Below are 25,368 nucleotides of genomic sequence, written 5' to 3' on the forward strand. Positions count from 1 at the left end.
GACTCTTCAAATTGTATTTTAATGCTGTCAGTGCACTCACAATACATGGATTACCCAGCTTTTGTTTAAAGGGACTTTGAACAGTTATACATAAAGCTGGGTCTAAGTCACTACTTCAGACCATGTGTCCAAAATGGTATGGCCATTGGTCTTTCAGATTATTTCTGTATGCTGCTTCGCGTATGGTTACAAACCTATATGTTTCTTGGCTGAGGATATGTAGCTTGCGTAAACTTTTGACTATATGAGAGTAGGATGAAAATCAGGAGGCTCCTTGGGAACTTAAATTTCCCAACAAATAATGATGAACCTTTACAGGGTTTTCTTCCCCCAGAATTTGAAAGTCCATATGGAGGTTGTGGAAGCATTGCAAGTTGATATGAAGGTTTATAGCTACTGTCATGAGAACCTGTGTGGCGTCTAGTCCGTCGATGGAGATTTGAGCATTACCAGTGGCTGAATTTCCCGCCTTTGCCTGTCCTGGGCCAGGACACTGCCTCATCCCGCTGCTTTTGCAGTCCAACTGATGGATGAACATTCCTGGAAGTGCTTCAATAAAGGTGCCTTTCAGCTGCTTGTCCACTGAGAATGTACCTACTTAATCAGATAGACTGGCTGAATGCAGTTGCTGTGTATAGAAGCCTTTTTTTCCTTTCCTTCATCTTAGGTGGAAGCAAGGTTTATTCTCTCAGAAATGAGCAGAGTTGTACGTGAAGGATGTCTGCTTGTCTCATGTCTTATATTTTCTCATGCATCTGCTGGCTAGTGTTGGAGACGGGTTATTTGAGTAGGCTGGACCTCTTAGCTGACCGGTGTAGGGATTCTTTCTGGTCAATTGTGGAAAAGAGGAATGTGTTCACTCTGTCTTGCGTTTCATAACGAAGACACATTGACCACAAACCCCACTGAAGAGCCAAAGTTGATTCTAGTTTATTTGTTCCTTTACTCAGCCCAACTGTTGTTTCTCACTTTGGTTCTTGAATATCTGAAATGTTTCCTCTTAAAAGTATTTTCATTTAGAAAAGTTTAATTGATTATTATTTGATTGCAACAGAAATTGCAGTGACTGTGTTGGGAGATGAGACCAGTTAATGTGTCAGAGCTACAACTCTATGATAATACTCAAGGTAACATACAGGTTGTAACGCTGTTGGTGTTATAGCATGGGTAGCAATAATACTATTATTTTTACAGTTGATAATACTGGGGAGCTTCTTTGTGTTCTGAGCAGAAGTAAGAGGAAAGAGGAATGTGGTTTTTCCCCCCAGAGAAAAATATAGCTTTTGCATTTCTACAGTCTGTTTCCACTTCATGTCAGTACCTCCCACAAATATTCCCCATTCTTACAGTGTTACAGAGAGACTCCACTCATTATAAGGTTTCGTATTTACTGAAAGTGAGGTGTAGGTTAGTACCTGAATGGTTCAGCAAACCACACGTCACTGCTTTGGGCATCTTTTAAAAGGCTTTCTGGGTGTGATTTTTTGTTACTGCCTCTGGTATGTGTGGTCCCTTCAGACCTACTAAAGAAGCAGGCTTCTGCCCCAAGTAAACGTGTGCCAAAAATGCTGTTACACAACTCTGTAAGAAGAGACCCTTAAAAATGAGAGAAAAGGCACAAGAACGTGAATTTGACAGTAGTGACAGGTAATACATGATAATTGTTGATGCAGTGTCTTTTTTTTCACAAAGTTCTTAACTCCATTTCCAGTGTCATAATAGAAAGAGATGGAGAGTTTGTGAAACTAGTTATTTGCTGTGACATGAGATGATGCAAAATATGACAGTGAAACTTCTGAATCCTTTAGCTGTTTGGATTTCCTCCTGAGGTGTAGTCTTGCAGATGTAGATCATGACACTGTGTCTTGTCACAGCAGTTGAACTCTCTTATTTTAATCATTTTGTTGATGTTGGTGATGAGAGTCTGAAATAGCTGTTCCTATTGAGGTAATTGGAAGCATTCCTTCTGACAGCACAGAGGTGGCCCGGTGCTGTACCAGGTGGTGCGATGGCTCATGAACTTGGGTGATGAGAAGCTGCTTCTGGTCAGCAAGATGCATCTGAAATTTTTCCACTTCTGATTGTTGTGCCTCAGTGTCTGGCTTGCTCTAGTTTGCCTCTTACTGCCAGAACACGGTACTGGAACTGTTGTACTGTCCCTCTTAAACCGGTTTTCTGTATCTAAATATGTAGTAATAACTTTTACCTTTTCTCTGCTTATTCTGGACATGCTCAGGAAATATTTAGCATTTTTCCTAATTTCCCAAGAAGTCAATGAGTAAAAAATTTTAACGTTATGTCTCTGGAGAAGAGGCATTGGGAATTAGGTGATCTTCCTTCTCCCATCTTTAACTTCTAAACTGAATGGAATTTTATCTACTACATAGGCTAACTTTGTTCTTGAATATGAACATGAATATGAATATGAATATTCACATTCATATTCATTTCATATGAATATGAAACTATTAATTTGTTGGAGTCCACGATACTGTACTGATGGTGTTCAATAAATTTTTGGTTTATAAAGAGTTTGCATTATGAACAGCATATGCAGAAGAAAAGGTATTTTGAAAAAGCAAAAGTAAACTTCTTTCATCAGCATATTGATAAAACTTTAGCTACTGTCAACCTCGTCAGACTGCTGGATTCCTTCACTAAAATACACACAAAGCAATACTTCAGAGGCAAGTGAAGGATGTGATTTCCCATAGAAACTGAACATTCATGAATGATTACTTACCTTTCTCCCCCCTTCCCCCTGAAAATCAGGGACATTTCAGACTTATTTATTTTACTAATCATTTAGCTTATGCTAATTATATTTGTGGGTTTTCAGTCTCTTTTGCTTGGCAAGTGTTTCCTAACTTCCATTTTTTAAATATGATTTGGCACATGGCAAATATTAATTATATGTCGAATGAGTTGTTTTTGCAAAAGGCTGTGCATGAGAGCCCTTTCAATATTGCAGAAAGCTTATTTTGTTCAAGGTTTCAATATATACATGCATATAATTTTCTTAGCATGCCAAGTATATGTCCCTGTGCAGTTTACTGATGGATGACTGTCCCAAGAGACCCAAATGATTGTTTTCCCTATGCTTAGTTGTACTTGGATTCTCCTATATCATATCTCCGGTGATTCTAGCATTTGTTTCTTAGGGGAAAAGTACTACTGTAAGTAGGAATTTTAGGGCAGGGAAAGGTTTAAAAGTAACCTTTTGTTTGGTTTGTTGGCCCTTCAATAACTCCATTGCTAGGTCTGCTCTGAAATTGTTTAAGGCGTGACAAATGTAATGAATTATCGGGACTAGCACTAAGCATTGTGCAACTGTTGCTCAAAATCTCATTAAAAAGGATCTGATGTATGTAGAAGTTACACAGTGTATATTAAATCTATTTAAAAACATCTATTTAGACAGTCTCAACCCTGCAGGATTAATTCTGTTTAAATTAAGATCATGGATGTGGTTTGAGGAACACACCTGAACTTCTCCAGGTGACTTCATCTGAAGCTGAATGGGTCATATTCCCAGGATCTCTTGTGAAGGGAAGTCAGTGGGTGATAACTGGTGAGTGGGTGGGAAATGGTGGGTATTTGGAGATTAATGATTTTAACCAGCAGATCCAGAGGAGAACTATTGTCTGCAGCCTCAGGAGTGTTTCAGTGTCTCCTAACTACCTTGTACTACAGGTACAAGCCTGCATTTTTCTTCTGTAGTGTTATTCAGTCCTTGTCCACCTTTCTGGGTCCTCTAGTGGTTGCTGGTTGTGATCCCAGTTGTTTCTTCCCTGTATTTGCCTCTGCTTATTTTCCAATATTGTCACCAAAAAGCCAATTAGCAGAACAAAGAAGACATGGATGTGTTGGAGCGGGTCTGGAGCAGGCCACAAAAATGATGTGAGGGCTGGAGCACCTCTTCTATGAGGACAGGCTGAGAGAGCTGGGGTTGTTCAGCCTGGAGAGAGAAGGTTGTGGGGAGACCTTGAGGCCTTTCGATATATAACGGGTGCTTATAAGAAAGATGGAGAGAGACTTTTCACCAGGGCAGTGATTTTAAACTGAGAGGGGGAAGGTTTAGATTGGATAGGGAAGAAATGTTTTACAGTGAGGGTGGTGAGGCCCTGGCCCACGTTGCCCAGAGAAGCTGTGGATGCCCCATCCCTAGAAGTTCTCAAGGCCAGGTTGGACGGGGCTTTGAGCAACCTGGTCTAGTGGAAGGTGTCCCTGCTTATTGCAGGGGGTTGCACTAGGTGATCTTTAAGGTCCCTTCCAACCCAAACCATTCTGTGATTCCATGATGGCTTTTGTAATCTCTTAGGTTTTGCTATTTTTTGACTGTCTAGTCTCCTGTGATGGCTTTGGTAACTTTTGTCTTGAAAGCCACATGAAAAATGCTTTTCTTGAGTAATATAGATGATAGATTTTCAAACATTCCCTGGTAATGAATTGCTTGCGTCTGTTCTACTTGGCTAGCTGGGCTCCATATGGTGTGGCATTTTATCTGTCATTAGCTGGATAACTTATTGCAACCTCTGTATTTCTAAACATCCTCATCTGTTTAAAGAAAATCTTTCTAAACTCTAAATCAGCTTTTAAAAATATGTACACGCTGGTGCAGGAAGGTGGCTCTCAGTGGTAGGTTATTAAGTTGCAGCCATTAGCTTCTTTATATTTGTTGTTGTTGTTGTTGCTGCTGTTGTGCTTGGGGGAGGGTCCCTATATAACTGAGTTCACTTTATGGTTTAATTGATGCTCTGATGTGTCTGAGTGCTTCCCCCCGACCTTGTTTTGTCATGTCTCAGCATTACATTGCATATATGACAAACTCTTAGTAAACTTCTTGGAGTAGGCAGCTTTTGCAGAAGAGAACGACAAATTCACCAGCAAAAATGTAAAGCGAAAGAAGAATGAGGAACAATATTAGAGAAGAACCCTTTGGGAAACTACACACCAAAAATGTTATATTAAAATCAATACTGGGGCTTGACCTTTTCGTGCTACTGTATATTTCAAAGCTTACTATTGATTTCTGTTTTAATAACATGTTTATTCTAGTTTACTGGAGTAGGTGTGGAGAATATAAGGAAAAAGTAAAATTATTTATTTACAATATTCATTCTGTATTTTACTGAGGTGAACTTATGAAAAGCATATTAATGTATCTTCAGTTCATGTGGGTAGTGCACTAAATGTGGTGAAAACCTTTTTGAAGTAGATTACTTTTCTTAAACGATTATATTTTCCCAGGTAATTAGCAATGTTAAATTGGAAGACTGGCTTTTTCTTGCAGTGTTCTTGTCACGGGAGACAAAAAGCTACTTTGTTTGAAAACAGTTGTAATCTAGTCTGCCATAGGGACCTCTTCATAGTGTTTAGATTAAGTTTGAAAACAGTCAGGAAAAACAGATCTTCTCTGCTGCTGACGGTAGGATGGAAAACTGGAAAAACTTCCATGAAGCAGCAAAAGTAATTATAATAATTTTGACTTCTGATAGGTCAAGAATGAGAGTTTAATATCTTCTGGCATGAGGGACCATACAATTTCTTTTACAAAACAGCTGAAGATATTACCTGATTGATTATCACATTTCAGAATGCAAGAATTGGTGCAGCAGACTTGCACCAAAGCTTGCCTCCTCTGGTCGTCCTTTCCCTGATAAGGTTCCTATGACCTAAGTATTGCAGAGAGACTCAACCACTGCTTAAAAATATAATTTAAAAAGTCTGCTTTCAGAGGGAAACTTCTTTATTGCCGTTGTCATTCCCTGGGGGGTCAAAAGTTAGATACTCTGCTGTGACAAGGCATACGTTTGAAGTAAAGCTCCATTGTCATATTTATGTAGCCTGTGGATAATTATTCTATCTTTGTTCATAGAATCATGCAATTATTGAAGTTGGAAAAGACCTCTAAGACCATCAAGTCCAACTGCCAACTCAGCACTACCATATCTCCTAAACCATGTCCCCAGGTGCCACATCTACATGTCTCTTGAACCTCCCCAGAGATGGTGACTCCCCACCTCTCTGGGCAGCCTGTGCCAGGGCCTGACCCCTCTGGCAGGGAAGGCATTTTCCCTCATCTCCAACCTAAACCTCCCCTGACGCAGCCTGAGGCCGTTCCCACTCGTCCCATCACTGGTGACTTGGGAGCAGAGACCGACCCCCCCCTCACTCCAGCCCCTCTCAGGCAGCTGCAGAGAGCAAGAAGGGCTCCCCTCAGCCTCCCCTTCTCCAGGCTAAACCCCCTCAGCCCCCTCAGCCGCCCCCCAGCACACTTGTGCTCCAGACCCTGCCCCAGCCCCGCTGCCCTTCTCTGGACACGCTCCAGCCCCTCAAGGCCCTTCTTGGCCCCAGGGGCCCAAACCTGAGCCCAGCACTCGAGGTGGGGCCTCACCTTTATACAGTATGATTTGTCTTCCACAAATGCTGGGAATCTTATACTAGAAAAAGGTTGACATTCAGTGTATCAGGAAAAAAAACATGGATATTGATCTGAGAGATCAAAACTTGGATAATGCTGGGCAGTGATGAGGGTTACTCATTGACCAAAACAAAACATTCAATTTTGGTGTGTATAACTGAGTTTAGAAAAATAAAAATAGTAAAACCTATTTTCTTTGGTTTCCTAAAAGGCCACAAGCCTCAGGGTTGGGGAACATGTGTGGAGAAAGTGGCAAGTTTTGGCCTCGCTTCCACAGGCTGGGTTTGTCCTGTTCCCCCTTCCTAGTCATGCCATCACAAATATTTTTTTTTTTTTTTTTTTTTCCCCCCTCTCTCACAGCAGACGTTTCCCTTGTCTGATCTCACTCTCAGCAAACGATTTAGAAGTGAATTTATTCACTGACAGCTATAATATTACTGAAGTCTGGAGGATTATGGGATAATACTGCTCTGACACAGGAGGGTCAGGCTGGGTCAAGACTGTCCCTTTGCAGGCAAGGGGAGAGGCCAAGATTAAGCGTGAAGACATTTTGGGTTTGAGCACAGATTTACCTGTGAAACAAGTCCTGTGGTCAGGTGAGCTCTTGTAACTGATGCTTCTTTGGGCAGCCAGCTATTGAAAGGATAATTCTGTAATGGAGGCATAAGTTGTCTTCTGAATGGGGCTGCCTTGTACCTTTTTGCTCTTTAAAACTGTAGAAGTTTAGTGTGCGATCTTACCTGCAAAATGCCAAGGGAGCATGAAAACGTTTGCAGCCATGCTGCTTATGAGATTGAGGGTTTGGAAATATCAAGCTATCTTCCAAGCCTGATTTACTTTACTTATTGTTTTCTGTGAAGAAAAAAACAGTGTTTGGCAATGGTAGAGTTACTCTCCAAGACTTCTGTTATTGGTCTGATTCTCCATTAATACCATTTTGCCTGGTTCTCACTATATATATGGAGATGAATCTCGGGGAGAGGAAGTGGAAATTGGAGAAAGCAGCTCTATAATTCACTCCTACCTTCATAAATCCCGATTTTCAAAGGATTATTTTTCACTTCGATTTTAAAACTTGGCATCTCAACTGACAACTTGTATACCAAGCTTCATCTTGATAAGTTTATTTCTAGGAGAGATGGCAAAATGACTTGAAGTCAGTGAGTTTATTTGGAGAGAACGTCAACAAAAATAATGCTGCTTCATAGTTTTAGATTCAAGTAGGGAGGAGGGAAACTGTTCCCCCTGGCAATTTTAAACAAACCTTGCTTTCAAACTGCTGAGCTTTTTCATTTTGAAAAGTAGCAAATGAGTAGACATACAGAGAAGCACTTAAAAATAATAATACAAAATAATAATAATACAAACTTTTGTAACTGTCACTTCATTTTAATGGATAATTAATGTTGTCGTAATTTCATGACTGCCTTTGCAGATCCCAAGAGGAGTGATATTAAGTTGGAAAGTAATTTCAAGTGGAGTTATGTGGATATTGGGAAAAGTCTTAGCTAAATACACACACAAATTATGTAAAACAGTTTTACTATTCTGACTTAGGTTCTCTGCATGCCTCTAGCATAAAGGTAGAAATTAGTTTGTCTATTTCGTTGTTATGTAACACTGATCTATCAGCACACAGTTTAAAAACAGTGGCTTTATGAAGTATAATTACAAAATCCCCTCAAACAACCTTCCCTCCCTCCTACTCGTCCTCCCTCTCAACATCCCTGTGCCAAAAAAAACCCTAACCCCAAGCATCTTAATGAAGAAAGTCAAGTCAACCATCTTCTGTAGGGTATGAGCAGCCGTCAGACTGACAAGAGCCTGTGTCCATACGCGATACGTATTAACAAGCTGTCCATGGAAGTACTGTTGATAAATTGAAGAGCTGTATGTAATTATGAGTTTTGAAATTAGTGTCTTTGATCTTTTGATCAAGGACTGGCACATGAAATAACATGGCCATTAGCAAAGATTTTTCAACTGACAGATGTAATGCTGAGACTGGAAGGCAGCTGGAAAAAGGAAATGAATGAATATGTTCCACTGAGTGTTATTACTTGGACTCGTTCTTATGGCTGATTTGAGAAGTATAGCATTTGAAGTGGGGGTTAATTGAGAGAATGGAAAGAGATGGTTAAGTGGGGTGAGGTGGAACATAGTCTTAACCCAGATATTTTGTATTAAGTTCAGTGTTTTCTTGGGTTGGATAACAAACTCAGCCTAAAGAAAGAGTAAAGCAAAGCACTTCTTACCTTGCCCTCCTTGTTACTGCTACTGGACATGCCTGAAGCTAATGTAAGAATTATAAGGCAATTCGGGACTGATCAAGACAAGTGTAGTGGGACATACTGGAGGGAGAAGTTAACGTTATGGGAAAAGTTTACTTGCTGCTTAGGGATCAATTTTGGAATCGTTACCACTTTTATGTGTTCAGTAATATTTCTGATTAAGGAAAAGGTAATTTGTGTATGTGTATGGCTAGCATAAAGGAGAAACAGGTCACCGTGAGGAAGAAGTGGATGTGGAATAAAGTAGTGGAGTTCTTGTTAAATTTAATAATATGAAGTGCAAGCATAGGAAAGTAACAGCAATATAGTGTGAGACTGTAAGAAAATCTCACTCAGGTTGCTATATGCAGTTTGAGGTAGATCTGCCAGAAAGTATAAAAGGTACATGGAACAGTTATTGATCTTTTTTTTCATTATATTAATCTGCAAGTTCCAGAGCTGCAGCTGCCTCTCCTCAGAGGACGAAGAGACCCTCCCAACCTATATCCTGAGTGTGTAACTTGGCCTTTCTCTTCCTCCTTTTCGTTTGTTTCTTTAACTTCATTCAGAAGTGCTGGAGGATGACTGGCTTCCATGTTATAGCTGTGGTAAATCAGCTGGGACGCTTGCCGTGGTACTGGCAAGTGCCGGGCTGCGGTTTGCTTACGCAGTGAAGGGAGGAGCCAGTCACTAGGTCTGGAGAGCATCAGGTTAGAGTTGGAGGGCTTTATTTTGCAGCCTGCTCGTGTATAGGACAAGTGGCGTTACTCAGAATGGTTTGACGGGACAGGGACTGCAAGCATTATGGTACCTTTTGATCTCTTCTCCCTTCCTGTGTGCACCATAAGCATGAGAGCTCTTGATCGTTTGTAGTGAATTTGTCAAAGAACGTTGATTGTGCGTGGTGTGGTCCCTGAAGTGGACAGCAATTTGGATCCATGCAGTCACGTTTGAATGGTTTTGGGCTAAGTGCTCATGAAATGATTGCACATCTTGCTTTGGCCTGCAGGTTCCTTTTTTGATTTCATATTCCCACATTTTTAAAGCTTTAGTTTGCCTTGCTTATTTTATACTTTACCAGTCCTAATTCCCTTGTACTTAGTGAGAGATAGGTTCTACCCAAGTGGTTTTTGAGACATCTACATACTGAACCAAAGTTCAGGAAGGTTATAGTCCGATCTTAAATTTAGAGGAGTTTTCTGCATTCCCATTCCATGTTTTTTTAGTAATATGTTGGGTTTTCCCTCCAGCCCTCACCTAGAGCAATGAGTCATTTAGAATAAAATTCACATAAAAATTTGCCAAAAAGGCAAAGTGAATTAGAGGTTAAAAAAATAAATTTTGCCTACCTGGGACATGTGGGCAGTACAAGTGCAAAGAAGTTGAAGGCAAAATGAGTCCTTTTTACACCATGGCCTCACAGCGCAGGAGAATGATTCCCCACCCCCCGCTAACATTTGCATAATCTGAAATACAGGGTTTAGAAATGAAATTTTAGGAAAGATGTTTAAAGGAAGTGATTGCTACTGATGTTAGGAGTAGCCCCCTTCGCCTGTAGTATGCAAAGTCTTATGTGAAAAGAGAATAAATTTTTTAATGTGTAAATAGTGCTAGGGAATCACTTCAATTTAGTAGAGCTTCTTTGTATTGTCATTCTGAGACTTTGGTGAAGAAAAAGACATTGCCTTTCAGATAACTGGCATTGGCACAGGCTGCCCAGAGAGGTGGGGGAGTCACCAGCCCTGGGGGGGTGTGCAAACAACATGTAGGGGTGGCACTTCAGGGCATGGTTTAGGAGGCCTGGGCGTGTTGGGTTGGCGGTTGGACTTGTGATCTTAGAGGTCTTTTCCAACCTTAATGATTCTGTGATTCTAATTTGTTTTGCATATCGCAGTCCTATGTTTTGCAGAGGCAGATGAACTTCATGTAATTTATCTGACTTTGCAGGCAGGTGAATAATCAGTTACTAGAAATTGAGTAGGAGAAGTATCCATATCACACTTCCAAGACCTCAATTCAGGTTAAAGTTGTTTTCCTGATCTCTCGCATCTTTTCAAATCCCTTGCCAGCTCCAGTGATTTTCAACCACGGCTTTCTATGGCACGTTCACCATGCACTCATTAAATATTGAAACTCAGTACTCAGAAACATTACTCATTCATTAATATTGCATCATGGCCTAAACTGCATTGTTCAAAACATTTTTGGATATTATGCAAGTCTGTCAGAATGCATTAACAAACTCGCTTGTGTCAAACTAAGCAAAAAACCTGATGAACAGTTTCCACCGTAAATACGTTGTACTCTTATTTTTAGTCAGCATAAACTGTTTCAGTTGAGGGGGTATCATATAGAGATGGAGGTGTTCGGAGATCATGAAAGATTAAGGAAGCTGCATAATAATGTTAAAACCTTGTGAGAAGGTGTACAGATTTTTTTTTGTACTGAAATGTTTTAGTTTTGTCATCGTACATGGAGTTAATATTTGAGGATAATTTCCAACTTTGGATACTAATACCTCTTCAGATTTTTCTACATATTATATAGGAGAGGATGATTTTCCTGATAGTGGACTTTAAACCAGAAAAGTTTTGATTTTGGTGCTTGGAGGGAATGAAAAATGACACAGTTCATGCTTTGGGCTTGTATGAGTTTATCTTGGATCACCACAGATCCATCAGATTGTGCAGCATGGAGACTGTGATAAAGATATAACAACTGGCAAGTAATCACTTCCCTGAAAAGTAACAAAAAGAAAATGTTTAATCTTTGATAGCATAATAAATTTACGATATCCATAATAAGGGCTGAAAATGATATATCGCTATATTTGCTTTTAATATAGTATTGTTCACCAATTTTAGATGTCCTGTGGATTCTGGATTAACTTAGAATAAAGCATACAGTGGGCATCGAAGCACAAAACTAATATTTTTTTAACATTTCTCAGTGTGTTGCTGTTGTCTGTGAATTAAAATGTGCTTTTTCCTTAATGATAATCCTTCATACCTGCAGGTGTTTTTCAAGAATGACAGAAATGGATATTTTGAAGTAAACAGTAGAGTGAATTCTTCTGGATTGAGAATTAAATTATTCATCTTGTTAGTGTGGCTAACATGTATCATGCTGTGCAAAATTACAGTACCATGTCATAAATTCACATGGCAAAATTAACACTTTTCTTCTCTTGAATCCATTTTAAAAATGGATCTGAAAAGGACTGAATTTTTTTTGAAGTGCAGCAAAGTTTTATCATGCTTTTTTTAATGTATTTTTGTATTTCATAAAGAGACTGCTTGTTCTGTCAGAGAGGCATTCTTATTTGTTTCTTAAATTTCAAATTCTGCTGCACAATAACTGGAGAGAGGAGCTAGCTGTGTATTTTGACTTATTTTGTTGGACCCTATATAATAGTTGCCAGTTATTCATTTTAAGTCATTACATAATTGAGGGATTATTCTTGTTGTTATTGCTTTCTTTTGTGTTATTTTTATGTTGTTGTTATTATTTAATACTAGTTTAATTTCAATAGAAATGAATACTTTAAAGTGATATATACTGAAAATGTAAAATTCTGAAAACGTAAAGAGCAACTTTCTGTGTCAGTTTTTAAATACAGATGTATTCCATCCATTTATTATTGATGGGCCGAGGCCAGTTGTGTGAGGTTCAACAAGGCCCAGTGCCGGGTCCTGCCCTTGGGTCACACCAACCCCAGGCAGCGCCCCAGGCCTGGGGCAGAGGGGCTGGGAAGTGCCCGGTGGAGAAGGCCCTGGGGGTGCTGGCTGACAGCCGGCTGGGCATGAGCCAGCAGTGCCCGGGTGGCCAAGGAGGCCACCAGCCCCCGGGCTTGTGTCAGCCCTGGTGTGGCCAGCAGGAGCCGGGCAGGGATGGGGCCCCTGTGCTCGGCCCTGGGGAGGCCCCACCTCGAATGCTGGGCTCAGGGTTGGGCCCCTCGGGACAAGAAGGGCCTTGAGGGGCTGGAGCATGTCCAGAGAAGGGCAGCGGGGCTGGGGCAGGGTCTGGAGCACAAGTGTGCTGGGGGGCGGCTGAGGGGGCTGGGGGGGTTTAGCCTGGAGAAGAGGGGGCTGAGGGGAGCCCTTCTCGCTCTCTGCAGCTGCCTGAGAGGGGCTGGAGTGAGGGGGGGGTCAGTCTCTGCTCCCAAGTCACCAGTGACAGGATGAGAGGAAACGGCCTCAAGCTGCGTCAGGGGAGGTTTAGGTTGGAGATGAGGGAAAATGACCAAGAGTGGTCAGGCCCTGGCACAGGCTGCCCAGGGAGGTGGGGGAGTCGCCATCCCTTGTGGGGGTTCAAACAATGTGTATACGTGCCGCTTCAGGGCATGGTTTAGGAGGCCTGGGGGTGTTGGGTTGATGGGTGGTCTTGACGATCTTAAACGTCTTTTCCAACTTTAATAATTCTATGATTCTATGATTCCTTAATATGCATTATTTAGGGAAATTTACTTGTCATTTTCTGTCAATGACAGTAAATGGCCGAGGTTAACTATGCAACTGAGATTCCCCCCTCCCCCCCGGTGCATGTGATGGTCAGCCAGAATTGATGAGACTGTTGTGTGCTAGATGGGTGCTCTCACCTGTAGCCTGTTTGTTCAGTGGGAATGTATGGTACAGCATCGCTGACATGATTTTTCAGCATCTCTTAATTCAACTTGGGGCTATATCAGTACCACTAGCTTGGGGAAATGCCATAATTGAATTAATTTGGGCTCTTCCGTAGCTGCAGAGAAGAAGGTTTTCTTCCCGGAGATGCGGGGTAAGCATTTCAGGCTGTTTTACATAATGCTCTGAAATGTTTGGTATATTCACGCGTAGATTCTTTTCCACTTCATCTTACACGAAGTATGTTCAGAGCTAGCTGAAAAAGTATATAATGACAAATGCCAGCTAGAATCTCACATTACTTGCTTTTAGAGAAAAAAAGAGTTCAGGAAAAGAGAGGAATGCAGAAGCAAAAAGGTTATTCTGCTGAAATCGGTAATTCCTCTTTGGGTGTAGACTGAACATCTGCCTCAGGAGATGGTTGGGACAGATGTTTTGATCACATGTATAACTTTGATTTTGCCTCTGTCCCTCCTGCCCACCCTTCTGAATATCTAGATGTAAGAACAAGTTGGCTTATATATAAAGAACATCTTTCAGGATTCTTTTCATCTGCCTGCTGGTGCGAGATTGCTCCTTGAGAAAAATGGGGTTGGTTTTGTGTTCAGTTTTAACAGTATCTGGTGTAGGTGGAATGTACTGTAAATGTTACTTTGATTAAAGTGACTTCAGGAATAAGATGGTCCAAAATTGGTTTTACAGAGGAACCTAAATGTGGTAATACGATAACAAAAATATCCAAATTCTTACTGTGCCTCTGTTCTGAGATCCAAAAATCTTTAGTGGTTGGTGTATCGGGATTAACCTAGCCTCTTGCAGTTTCCTCCAGGATTTCCCCCCCACCCCCCTCAATGACAGCAATGTTCAGTTGTACTTCTGGTCTGTTTGGGTTTTTATTTTTTTGAGGAAAATCCAAACTTCCTAAATCTGGGTCTCTAGAGTCCAGTAATTTCAATGCATCCAATGGTGTTCTGCTCTGAGTGACTCCAAGGGGCTGCTGTCTCCAGTGAAATGGGGATTGCGTGAATCTGGGAATTTTCTTGAGAGGAATCTGGAGTGAAATTTTTCACTCAGATAGGTAAGCTTCATAACTGTCACAGTATTCATTTACAAAGGAAATGAAATATTATTTTTTTCTTTTCTAGCGAAGCTTTTAAGTGCAGTCTTTAGAGGCAATAAGAGCCTCAGGTAGCGCATTTTTATTCTCTGTTTTGAGATAAGCAGGATGTTTGCAGTGCTGTGAAGACTGTCGGTACAAAGGTGGGTCCAGCTCTAAGCCAGTACAACTTGTTCTCTGACAAAAGTTCCCCCCCTGTCCCATGTTTTAATGCCCAAATATTTTCTATATTTAGAATACGTATATTCGGGAGATGAATCAGTTTTCTGCTTGGAAAGCATGCTTTTATTAAAACATACAAAACAAATGAATCTTTGCATCTTAGCACAAAAAAAAACCCAAAACAAAACCCAGGAAGTGTTGTAGGTATTCACTGATAGGGTTTTTGATTTTAATATTGACAAGTTTGGGTTGTACTGAGAACAGATTTCCAGAACAAGGATGGGAGCTGATCTGAACGCGTTGTTTTGAAGTATCATAGTTACGAGAAGTATGTCCAGTAGGTTAATTATGTCACTCATTGACTGCAGGGATGTACTCTTGCTTCCAAGATAAAACCAGGCTGAAGTACCACTTCACTGAACAAGCTAAAAATTGAACTTTGTGCGTACTTGATTCTTCAAAAAAAAATTTCAGGAAGGTGTGCCGCATCTTCCTGTCTTGCATCCATGAACTTGGCATTCAGGCAAATAGCAAAATTAAAGGTATAGTTTGTTGTTTTGCTATTGCTTTACTTATCTAAAAGTAATTAAGTATTTACATTATCTACCAGCAGGTAGACCTATGGACAGACGGAGATGTTTGTCTAGATATGAATTACCAGAGTAGAGGGTTAAATTCAATGGCAAAAGGAAAACTGGGGCATGTGTGGACCCACTGCAAAATGGAGCAGTGCCCTGGTGACAAAGGAAACAGAGAAGGTGGAGATAGTGTAAAGCCACTTTTTGCCTTCTCTTCCTCTGTCTCTACTGTTAATGCTGGCTTTCAGGAATCCCAGGACCCTGAGACCAGAGGGTTGGTGTGGAGCACAGACCCATAGTGAGGGCGGATCAGGTTAAACTGCACTTAAACTGCACGTAGAGCAGTTCCACACAGATGGGTGAGTTGCACCCGTTATGCTGAGGGAGCTGGCTCATGTCACTGCGAGGACACTCTCGATTGTTTTTGAAAGGTTGTGGCAATCAGAAGAGGTTCCTGAAGACGGTAAGAAAGCAAATGTCACTCCCATCTACAAGAAGGGCAAACAGGGAGATCTGGGGATTAGGACAGAGAGCAACGGATGCAAACTGAATCACATGAAAGTTGACGTGAGTACAAGAAAACACTGTGAAGGTGGCCAAACACTGGATTGGGTTGCCCTAAGAGGCTGTGAAGTCTCCATCTGTGGAGATATTCAAAACCCAACTGGCGACGGTCCTGGGCAGCCTGCATTGGCTGACTCTGAGCAGAGAGTTAGAACCAGGTGATCACGCGGGGTCCCTTTCAGCCTGAAGAATTGCGTGATTCTGAGAGCTGTGGACTGCACTTCTACTACTTGATAAATTAAGAGACAGTCATCAAGCATTTAAAGGATGGGTGAAAGTAGTTGTGATGTAGAATTTAAGAGTGCCAGAAGCTTTAGGCATAATAAAAAGATGAGCTACTTAATCATTGGGAGTTTGTTTACTCAATTGCAAAAAGTACGAGTCACGGAAGAATAAATTCTCTTCATAGCGTTAACTCAGAGCATTAAAGCCCTGAAAGACAGTGCTGTAGAAAGGCAGGAGCTGTTGCTCTCTGGGTATGATTGTATGCTATAAAACAGTTGAGAGCATGAAATACTGTGAAGTGTTAATCCAAACTTTAGTACATAGAGGTTCTTGTTAATGCTTTATGTGTATTTTCAAATAGCGCTATGGAAAAACGATAGCATTGCTTACTCTATTTCATTAAATCACCTACTGTAACTAAATAGCTGTACACTTCTTGCAACAGTATTTCATAATTATTCAGAAGTATTTTATTCAAACTATCAACTGTGTAGAAAAATGTATAGCCAGCAGCCTTCTCTGCTGTTTCAGCACTTTTTAAAAGCACTTTCTTTGTTTCTGGATAAATGATCAGTGTAACGCGTAATGGCTCTTGTGTCTTAAGTAGAGCTTTGTGCTTAAATGTGAGAACCATTTTATTGAGCCTTTATATTTGTTGTAATTAAAAATGTCACTTTAAGCGGTCTATTTATGTGGAATTCTTGGAGTAGTGGACTGTACTGACAAGTTGTGCTGTTTAACTCCTTATAAATTGCAGATGTGCATCTATTTATTTTTCTTACTTTCGGCTAGATAATATAATCTATTACTGTAGGTTTAGCTGATGTTTGCCTTTTATTCAGCAGCAGTACATGCTGAATGCCAGTAAAATGAATTTGTAATGTCAAAGAAGAAAACTACTGTAAGTCGATGCAAGCAAATGTTTGAGATCAGTACGTATCTGCCTTGTGTTTGTTTCATTAAGCTCCTACAAGCCACCCAATTATGTAACTCAAATAAATGAAAATTAATTCAAAATCCTACTTCTTTTGATAAAGCTCTGGTGAATTTAAATCGTTTGAGATGGCTATTTAGGACTTTTTCCTGAACAAAAGTTGCCCTGAATGAAATCTAGTGGGTCCCTCAGAAAGTTAACGCATTATATTTTATTCTGCAAGTACGATGAGATACATTCCTGATCCCACGAATGAGGATGAGAGTGGATAGGAGAGACTTTAAATTTTTGCATTAAGGTGCTGCCTGAGCAAGGCTATATTGAATGTTTTTGAAGAACATTAAACACGTACCTTTTTGGCCTAAATGGTATAAATGTTGATCATTAAGTAGTATAAATTTCTTTTATGGTGGAATGCCATGCAAGGAAAGAAAAAAAAAACAAACCCCAAACAAAACAGCCCAGTGAAATGTTTGCTGTGCAAGTCTCTTCGACTGAGGTGACCTGGCGTTGAAGTTTAATAAAACTACTGCTAAACACATTGGCAGAGCTGGAAACACAGATGTTGCCAAGCCTTTGAGCTTATAGACACAGTAAGGCAGGGAACGACTTTGCTTTGCTGTTAGCCTCTAGTGAAGGAGCAAGCTTTTGCTTCTGGAGATGAGCACATCAATTGTAGGATTGCTTTGTGGCATCAGCAAGTTCGTCTTGATGAAAGGAGGCATCTAGTTAAGCCAATTGAAATGAAGAGCTGATAAACTCTTCATGCAGAGGAGAGTTGGAAATTCAAAGACAAAGACAAATTCAAAGAATCGAAAAGACAAAGCTGTGAAAACTCTCCAGTATTTGAGAGCCAGATAAGAAGAAAAGTCATGTAGGAAAGAGCTCCAGATTTTGCTGGTTGAATAGCTGCCTTCAGAAAGGATTGCAGTTGATCAAAAGATCCATGAGACAGGCAGCTATGCAGACATACGGGTCAGCAAAGACAGCTTTATGCCAAAAGTCATGGAGCCAAAGGAAGCCAAGAAGTCAAAATAAGAATTACTAAAAGTCAAGTGGAAGTTTTCATTTTCTTTACTCTGGTATGTTTTAAACTAAATAGATGGGGTTTTGGGTTTGTTTCACTTACCAAAGAAGGATGTTTTTGGGGGAGTAGAAGGCTATCCAGCCACCTCTGGAACTGTTGAAGTAAAATTAGTGGCAAAGACATAACAAATCTTGGAAGAGAAGATCTGTTACTGACATCAGGGACAGCCCTGTTAGTGATGAAATTCAAAAAAGAGAAGTGCAAGGTCCTGCCCCTGGGGAGGAACAACCCCACACACAAGTACAGGTTGGGGGTGACCTGCTTGAAAGCATCTCTGCTGAGAAGGCCCTGGGGGTGCTGGGGGGCAGCGAGGTGACCCTGAGCCAGCACCGGGCCCTTGGGGCCAAGGGGGCCAGCGGTGTCCTGGGGTGCATGGAAAGGAGTGTGGCCAGCAGGGCGAGGGAGGTTCTCCTCCCCCTCTGCTCTGCCCCAGTGAGGCCACACCTGCAGGGCTGCGTCCAGTTCTGGGCCCCCCAGTTCAAGAAGGGCAGGGAACTGCTGGAGCAAGGCCAGCGCAGAGCTGCCAAGGGGATCAGGGGCTGGAGCATCTCCCTTGTGAGGAAAGGCTCAGAGACCTGGGCTTGTTCAGCCTGGAGAAGAGAAGGCTGAGGGGGGATCTCATCAGTGCTTATAAATACCCGAAGGGTGGATGTCAGGAGGATGGGGCCGGGCTCTTTTCAGCGGTGCCCAACGCCAGGCCAAGGGGCCACGGGCACAAGCTGGAACACGGGAAGTTCCCCCTGAACATGAGGCCAAACCCCTTTGCTGTGCGGGTGCCAGAGCAGGGGCACAGGCTGCCCAGAGAGGCTGTGGGGTCCCTTCCCTGGAGACATTCACCCCCCGCCTGGACGCGGCCCTGTGCCCCTGCTCTGGGGGTGCCTGCTCCAGCAGGGGGTGGGACGGGGTGAGCTCCAGAGGTCCCTGCCAGCCCCCACCAGTCTGGGATGCTGTGACCTAGATAAGGGAATGGAAAGTAAGAGACAAAATACACGTTTACTAAAGGGAAATAGCAGCAGAGAATAAATAGTGTGATTCCCCCAACGTAGTTACTTCCCCAAAGAACATAACTACTTTAAAACAACAGAAAAACAGTAGACCTAATCTTGTAATGGCTACGAAAACACTTGGCGTCTTTAGAAAATTACTGGTTAAACTGGAGAAGGTGGAGATTTGTCAGACATGACAAATGGAGGTTATTAGTCTGGAAGGTGGTTGGTAATGGGGTTTCTCAGAAAGCAGTCTTGGAACTAATGTTAATATTTTTATTTCCAAAAGGTTGTGTGATAGTATTGCAAAAGAAAAGTTGATGTGTCTTATGTGAGCAAATAAACGACTGACTCCTCGTAACTGATAAGTGGTATGAAAGTGCAGAGTACTTGTGCTACCAAATAAATGAATGTTTTGGCATTGTACGTCTTCCATCTAGTAATAGCGGGGAATAAGAAACCTGGTAAGTATTAGTTAATCACCAATGCAAAATCCTCTGGAAATGGAGTGTGTAGTTGTGCAAGAGCTGTAGGGAAGAGCTAATGGGTTGATCGGGGAAATATTTCTTACAAAAGGCTGAAAGCATGAATTTTGTCTGCCTGAAAAACAGAAGATGGAACCACAGACAAGGCGGTTGTCTTAAAATGATCTTTGTCTCCAGAGTGAATGTGTTCAAATGGAGCAAGTATAAATTGAGTTTGGACATTACAAGAATGTTCCTAAATCTCTAGAAAGCGAAATTCTGCTGCAGTCTCGCAGGAGGAATAGGGACAGCGGTAGGGTTTGGGTTGGTGTTACAAGGGGGGATTGTGGCGGTTTTGGGTTTGTTGGGGGGGGGCTCTTTTCTGGTATGTTTTTCTTTTTTCTGTTTTGGTGGTTGTTTTGGATGAAGCTGATTAATTTGTGCAAGGCATTACTGTGTAGCTGCAAAACTGTGAACTGCCTGATGACCCGGTAAATGCTTAGTTTTGTGTTTGACTATTTATACTGACTCTTACACCATTTTAAGTGCATTTTTGAAGACACCAAGAAATCCCACTTTAAGAAAGAAGGGTGGTCTGTAACTAAGAAAACTGGATTTCGATGAACTTTTACGAAAAACATAGATAAAATCTTTCCATTTTTGATGTAAATACTTCACATCGTTATTGGTATCAAAGAGCAAGCTAGTATTATATATTGTTTTTCATCTTCGTATGTTGGGAAAGAACACATCACTTAACTGGTTAGTAATATCATTTTACATGTGGATTAGGGAAAAAGGAGGTGGGTGGATAGTAATAAAATATATAATGCATTATTACCAATGGTGGGAGTTGGAAGTGAGAGAATTTCCCTGCACTCCTACCAGCCACTCCATTGCGATGGAGGTTCCTTGGGGGATCGGTTTGGCGGCAACAACAGTGAGATTTGATTGTCAACAAAGGATGGCACAGAATCCTCTTTCTGGGATTTTTATTACGTGGTGTACTTGGAAACCATAATCTATAGTGTCAGGTGTAGGGTTATGCAACTTCAGCAGGGAATTTTAGGTCCCAGTTTCAGGTGTCCTATCCCCATCCTTTCCTCTCTTGCCGTGGTAGGATGTAGCCATTCATGGCCAAGATCATGTTCAAAACTGGAATGGCTACAAGATAGTATTGAGATACCTGGTCTAATTTTAAATGGGCTAGTTAAGGTCGAAATAGCAAGTCTTGCCCCGAGTTCTCCACTTGTGGGAAACCAGCATTATGTAGCCATCCCTTCTGTCACGGGTGTGGCCGTACCCACAGCTGTGTTATTGCCTGCTAATTCTGTGGGATGTCAGAGCTTCTGATGAAAAGCTTTTTAACTGCTGGCTTGTAGGGTGGGGAGTCAGATGACTCGCGAATGCAGATGAGATTCTGGGTCATCGTCTTGTAGCAAGTTTGCAGCAAAGGACACGCGGAGTTTTGGCAAAAATAGAAAAGATGATCCCATCCCTCTGTAGTGTACTTAGCAGGGAAGCTGAATGTAACAGCAGGCAGGTTAAGCCATCAAAGGGTTTTTCTTGACATTAGGAGCCCATTATTTTTAAGCATTAAGAAAACTTACTTTCTTCTTTTTGTAAGAGAGGCTGAGAGGAGACCTCACAAAGGCTCGTAATTCCAGGGGCAAGAAGGAGACATGAGAAGACTAACTGAGCTTGTGTCAAATATGGGAATAATTAGCCAAGAATTAGATGTAAACATCTACCTGTTGGTTTTTTTTTTTTTAATTTTGGAGCATTTGTAATGTGGAAACCTCTGGCAGCCTTTTTCAGATGTTAGCAGAGTAATTACAGTAGACGAAATCAGTAGGTACAGTGTGCATAAAGAAGACACATCTTTAGGGGAGAACCGCTTGTGGGAAGTAAAATCCAGAAAGGATGAGGAAGGAGCTTACTTCAGTCTCTGGAAAAGCTAAATGCTTTCTCTGCTGTCTCTCACCAGAAAAAGCTGCTGAGGCTTCTATTTTGACACTTTTTTTTTTCTTTTTAGACAAAACATGATTTCTCCAATCGAAAAGACAACCGGCATGTTTTGACTGCACCATTGATTGTGTGAAGGATTTGTTATATCAATGCTGCTGGAATAATTTGGGGGACCTTGGGAAATCACTTAATGGAATTTGGTCCATGTCTGCATAATATGACTTTTTTGCTGGAGTAATTGAAGATGCTGCTTAATAAACTTTTTATAAAGATTCCCAGTTGGTTGCTGCGTTTCAGAGGGTTGTGTCTGAGCACAGAAGTAATACATCTTGTAATTGTCTTTTTTTCCTCCCCACCTCACTTAAATATTTTCCCTGGGGAAGAATCTAATGTACTGCAATGCTAGTACGTTTTACAAAGTGACCCTACTCATTATGATTTGTTCTCCGAAGCTCCCTTGACAATGTATAAATGCACTGAGAATACTTAAGCTTCCTCTCCATCACTCTTTCAAAAATCTATTTGAAAACCAGTGTTTGATACTGCCATTACTATTCCGAGTTCCCTAATGCTGACTCTGTGTTCAGTGTCACAACATACATGCAGCAGGGAAGTTTTATTAGCTAAGCAATTGATATCTATGTATTTTCATGAAAATTAGATATGGTGTGCTTATATCAAGTACTATAGTGAAGATTACAATTATATTTATGGTTTGTGACATACAAATATTGAGAATTCTTTCGGACTGGAGTTGCCTTTATTAATTTTGTTGCAGCGAGTTCAATAGCAATTTTCATCTCATCCTCTCAAATCACTGGGAAAGGTTCATTATGATTGTTCGGTCTTTTTGTAGCCTGGTAAATAGATGCAGTATTTGGGTTTATGGTATGTCCAGAGATGGGAAAGCAGAAAATAAGAGTTTTTAGCTGAAAGTGGGATGCCCACTGGCTGGTGGAAAGAGGGATTTTTGTGGAAATAGGCTTTCTTAAAAACAGAACAACCACCAACCAACAGAGAGAGCTTTGTGTATATTCTTATTACTTAAAAGATGTATTTTCTTAGAGCTCTTGAACAAATTGTGTTTTGTGTGATTTAATAGTGTTGCTAAGACTTGATAAATTCGTGTGTTCTGATTTTGACGCTTCAATCTGAAATAGACTTCAGGAATTTGTAGCGAACATTCATATTCAGGTGTCTTTAAGCCGATCATAACTTATTACAGTGACTGCTTTTAAAGTGACTGTGCCTATGACCTTTTAAATTATGCTTGGAAAATACACATTCCATCTAAATTTCCCTCCACCTTCTGTAGATTGAAACAAGAACAGATGTATGTCCGTGATGAGTTTGGCAAACTTCTGGAACGAGAAAGGATTTCTTCAAATGAACATTTGACTCGAGCCATTCTTCGAGAGAGAGCTGCCACAGAAGAGGAGCGTCAGAAGGCACAGCGTTTTGTAAGTTCAGAAACTCTTAGAGAAATCTCAGATGCTTCAATCATGTCTTCAGACTTGTTGCAGGCTATTATTAGTAGAAGAGGAAAACAGATGTCCTCTTGTTATCTTCTTTCCTTTATTACTAGTTAATATTATGTAATTTTATTTATTTTTTATTTTTTTTTATTATTTTTTTTTTGTCAAATATCCCTGTCTTAAGAATAGGTGATTACACAGAGCCTAGCCTTTCTGAAGGTTGCAAATACAGTATGTCATCTTGTGTGTGTGTGTAATATTATATGTCTTTTTTCAGAGGGTGAAAGATATTATGATAGTCTAGATCAATTTCTTAAATGTGGTTATTCTACGTCAAGAAGTTATGAGATACAAGAGAACTTTTCTAGAAAGGAATTACTTCATATTTATAGGAAGTCCATAATATTTCTGGGCTGCAAACCTGGCTAACAATAAGAATTAAAAAAGTATCAGTTTAGAAGTTTCTTATGTGCTAGAAAACAACAACAAAAAGTCTTAACTCTTGGTGATTGGCTCAGACCTTGGAACCAGCTTGGTGAAAAATTCTGTGTCAGAGAATCATATTTCATTAGAGCCGATGTATAAAACCTTCTGACGAGGAAGTTGTGACATATGGCTGGCTGTTTTCCTCTGAAAACTGGCACTACATATTTCAGTCCATTTCAAATGTCTGGCAGATTTATAACTTCTTACATAAGCAGTTGCTTGCTACGTTGAGTCTGTATTGACTCTTCTTTGTAAGAATAATCATTATTCTCTGAGGTATGAATATACCTTTTTATTTCTTAAATACCTGAGTATAAATAGTATAAAAATTGGTATTTTCAAAGAGCAGAGTTTGGCCCTCTGTATACGAAAAAAAGTCAAAGTTTTCTAAGGTTTATTGGTTGGTAACATAGTAAACCAATGACTTCAATAAGCAATAGCTTTACCTATGCTGCGTAAGTAAAAATCTCTTGTCCATGTTATTTTTCCAAATCACAATTTAAAATCAAATTTCACCTAAGTACACCGTAGAATTAGTACCCTTTGGAGACATTTCCCAATGCTTTTTCACCTCTGTGGTAGTGTTACTGTTGAAAAATAATTGCAGTATGGGAAACAAACATTTAATACTTTGCATTTTAAAATATAGGAACAAAGGTAAATGGAGAAGAATTACGACCAAGGTAGAGCCTTAGTCTTATGCCTTAAACCCTTGGATTCTCAATATTGTGCAGGAGAGATGAGGGTTTTGTGGTCTCCAGCTAATGAGGAGCTGAAGATTTCTAATGGGGAATATTATTTGCATAATTAACAGGGGTTTTGCATCTTTCGCTTACTACTACAGCTAGCACTGCGCTTCTGAGAAGCACACGGTACCTTTCTCATCATCTGATATTATGGATATCAAATTGGTTTATTTAACCATTATGTCAGTTTTATTGTTAATTTTTACTTGAGAAATAAGTTAGCACTGCCAACGTGAAGTGGTTAGGAATTGCTGTTAAGTAATTTTGAACCTTACCAGCCTGGGGAGTGGTGTTTCAAGCAGTGTGGTGTTGCTGTGTATGGAGTTGGAATAAGAAAATACAAGTGGTGCTAATGAAATGACGGGAACACCTTAAAATCCTGCAGGATGCCCCCTCACGTGGAGGACGGCATGAGTTGCTGCCTTTCCGTGGCGATGGCATCCCTGCCTGGCATTTCAGAGCCAACTACCCAATATTTGCTTTAGTGGAATCCCAGGCGTGTCAGGGCATAGATATTGCACCTTGGAAGAGAAGCAAGGTATCTGAGCTCTGCTAGTGACTTATGTATCCTGGTGTACTCATCTCATTTTTGATTGTCTAGATCTGTGAAATTTTAAAATATCTTGAGGTTCTTTGGTGAAAACTGCTATGCACATTTGCTGTTACTACTGCAAATTTGTCATTTCCACTGTAGTTTGTTCATTCTTTGAAGCATACTATAAGAAACTGTATGAGATTCAACAAGACCCAGTGCCAGGTCCTGCCCTTGGGTCACACCAACCCCAGGCAGCGCCCCAGGCCTGGGGCAGAGGGGCTGGGAAGTGCCCGGCGGAGAAGGCCCTGGGGGTGCTGGCTGACAGCCGGCTGGGCATGAGCCAGCAGTGCCCGGGTGGCCAAGGAGGCCACCAGCCCCCGGGCTTGTGTCAGCACTGGTGTGGCCAGCAGGAGCAGGGCAGGGATGGGGCCCCTGTGCTCGGCCCTGGGGAGGCCCCACCTCGAATGCTGGGCTCAGGTTTGGGCCCCTGGGGACAAGAAGGGCCTTGAGGGGCTGGAGCGTGTCCAGAGAAGGGCAGCGGGGCTGGGGCAGGGTCTGGAGCACAAGTGTGCTGGGGGGCGGCTGGGGGGGCTGGGGGGGTTTAGCCTGGAGAAGGGGAGGCTGAGGGGAGCCCTTCTCGCTCTCTGCAGCTGCCTGAGAGGGGCTGGAGTGAGGGGGGGGCTGGTCTCTGCTCCCAAGTCACCAGTGATGGGACGAGAGGGAAC

At 41.3% G+C, this 25,368-nt stretch overlaps 1 protein-coding gene across 2 annotated transcripts in view; it reads left to right on the forward strand.

Moving 5' to 3' along the window:
• CHCHD3 (coiled-coil-helix-coiled-coil-helix domain containing 3) overlaps positions 1-25,368 on the forward strand; it is a 173,082-nt gene that overhangs the window by 33,426 nt on the left and 114,288 nt on the right. For both annotated transcript variants that reach the window (XM_064442347.1, XM_064442356.1), the window contains exon 4: positions 22,717-22,861. In XM_064442347.1, coding sequence (XP_064298417.1) covers positions 22,717-22,861 — 145 coding nt within the window. The remainder of the gene's footprint in view (positions 1-22,716; positions 22,862-25,368) is intronic.

The sequence above is a fragment of the Phalacrocorax carbo genome, chromosome 1, assembly GCF_963921805.1.
Source record: "Phalacrocorax carbo chromosome 1, bPhaCar2.1, whole genome shotgun sequence".
NCBI lineage: Eukaryota > Metazoa > Chordata > Aves > Suliformes > Phalacrocoracidae > Phalacrocorax > Phalacrocorax carbo.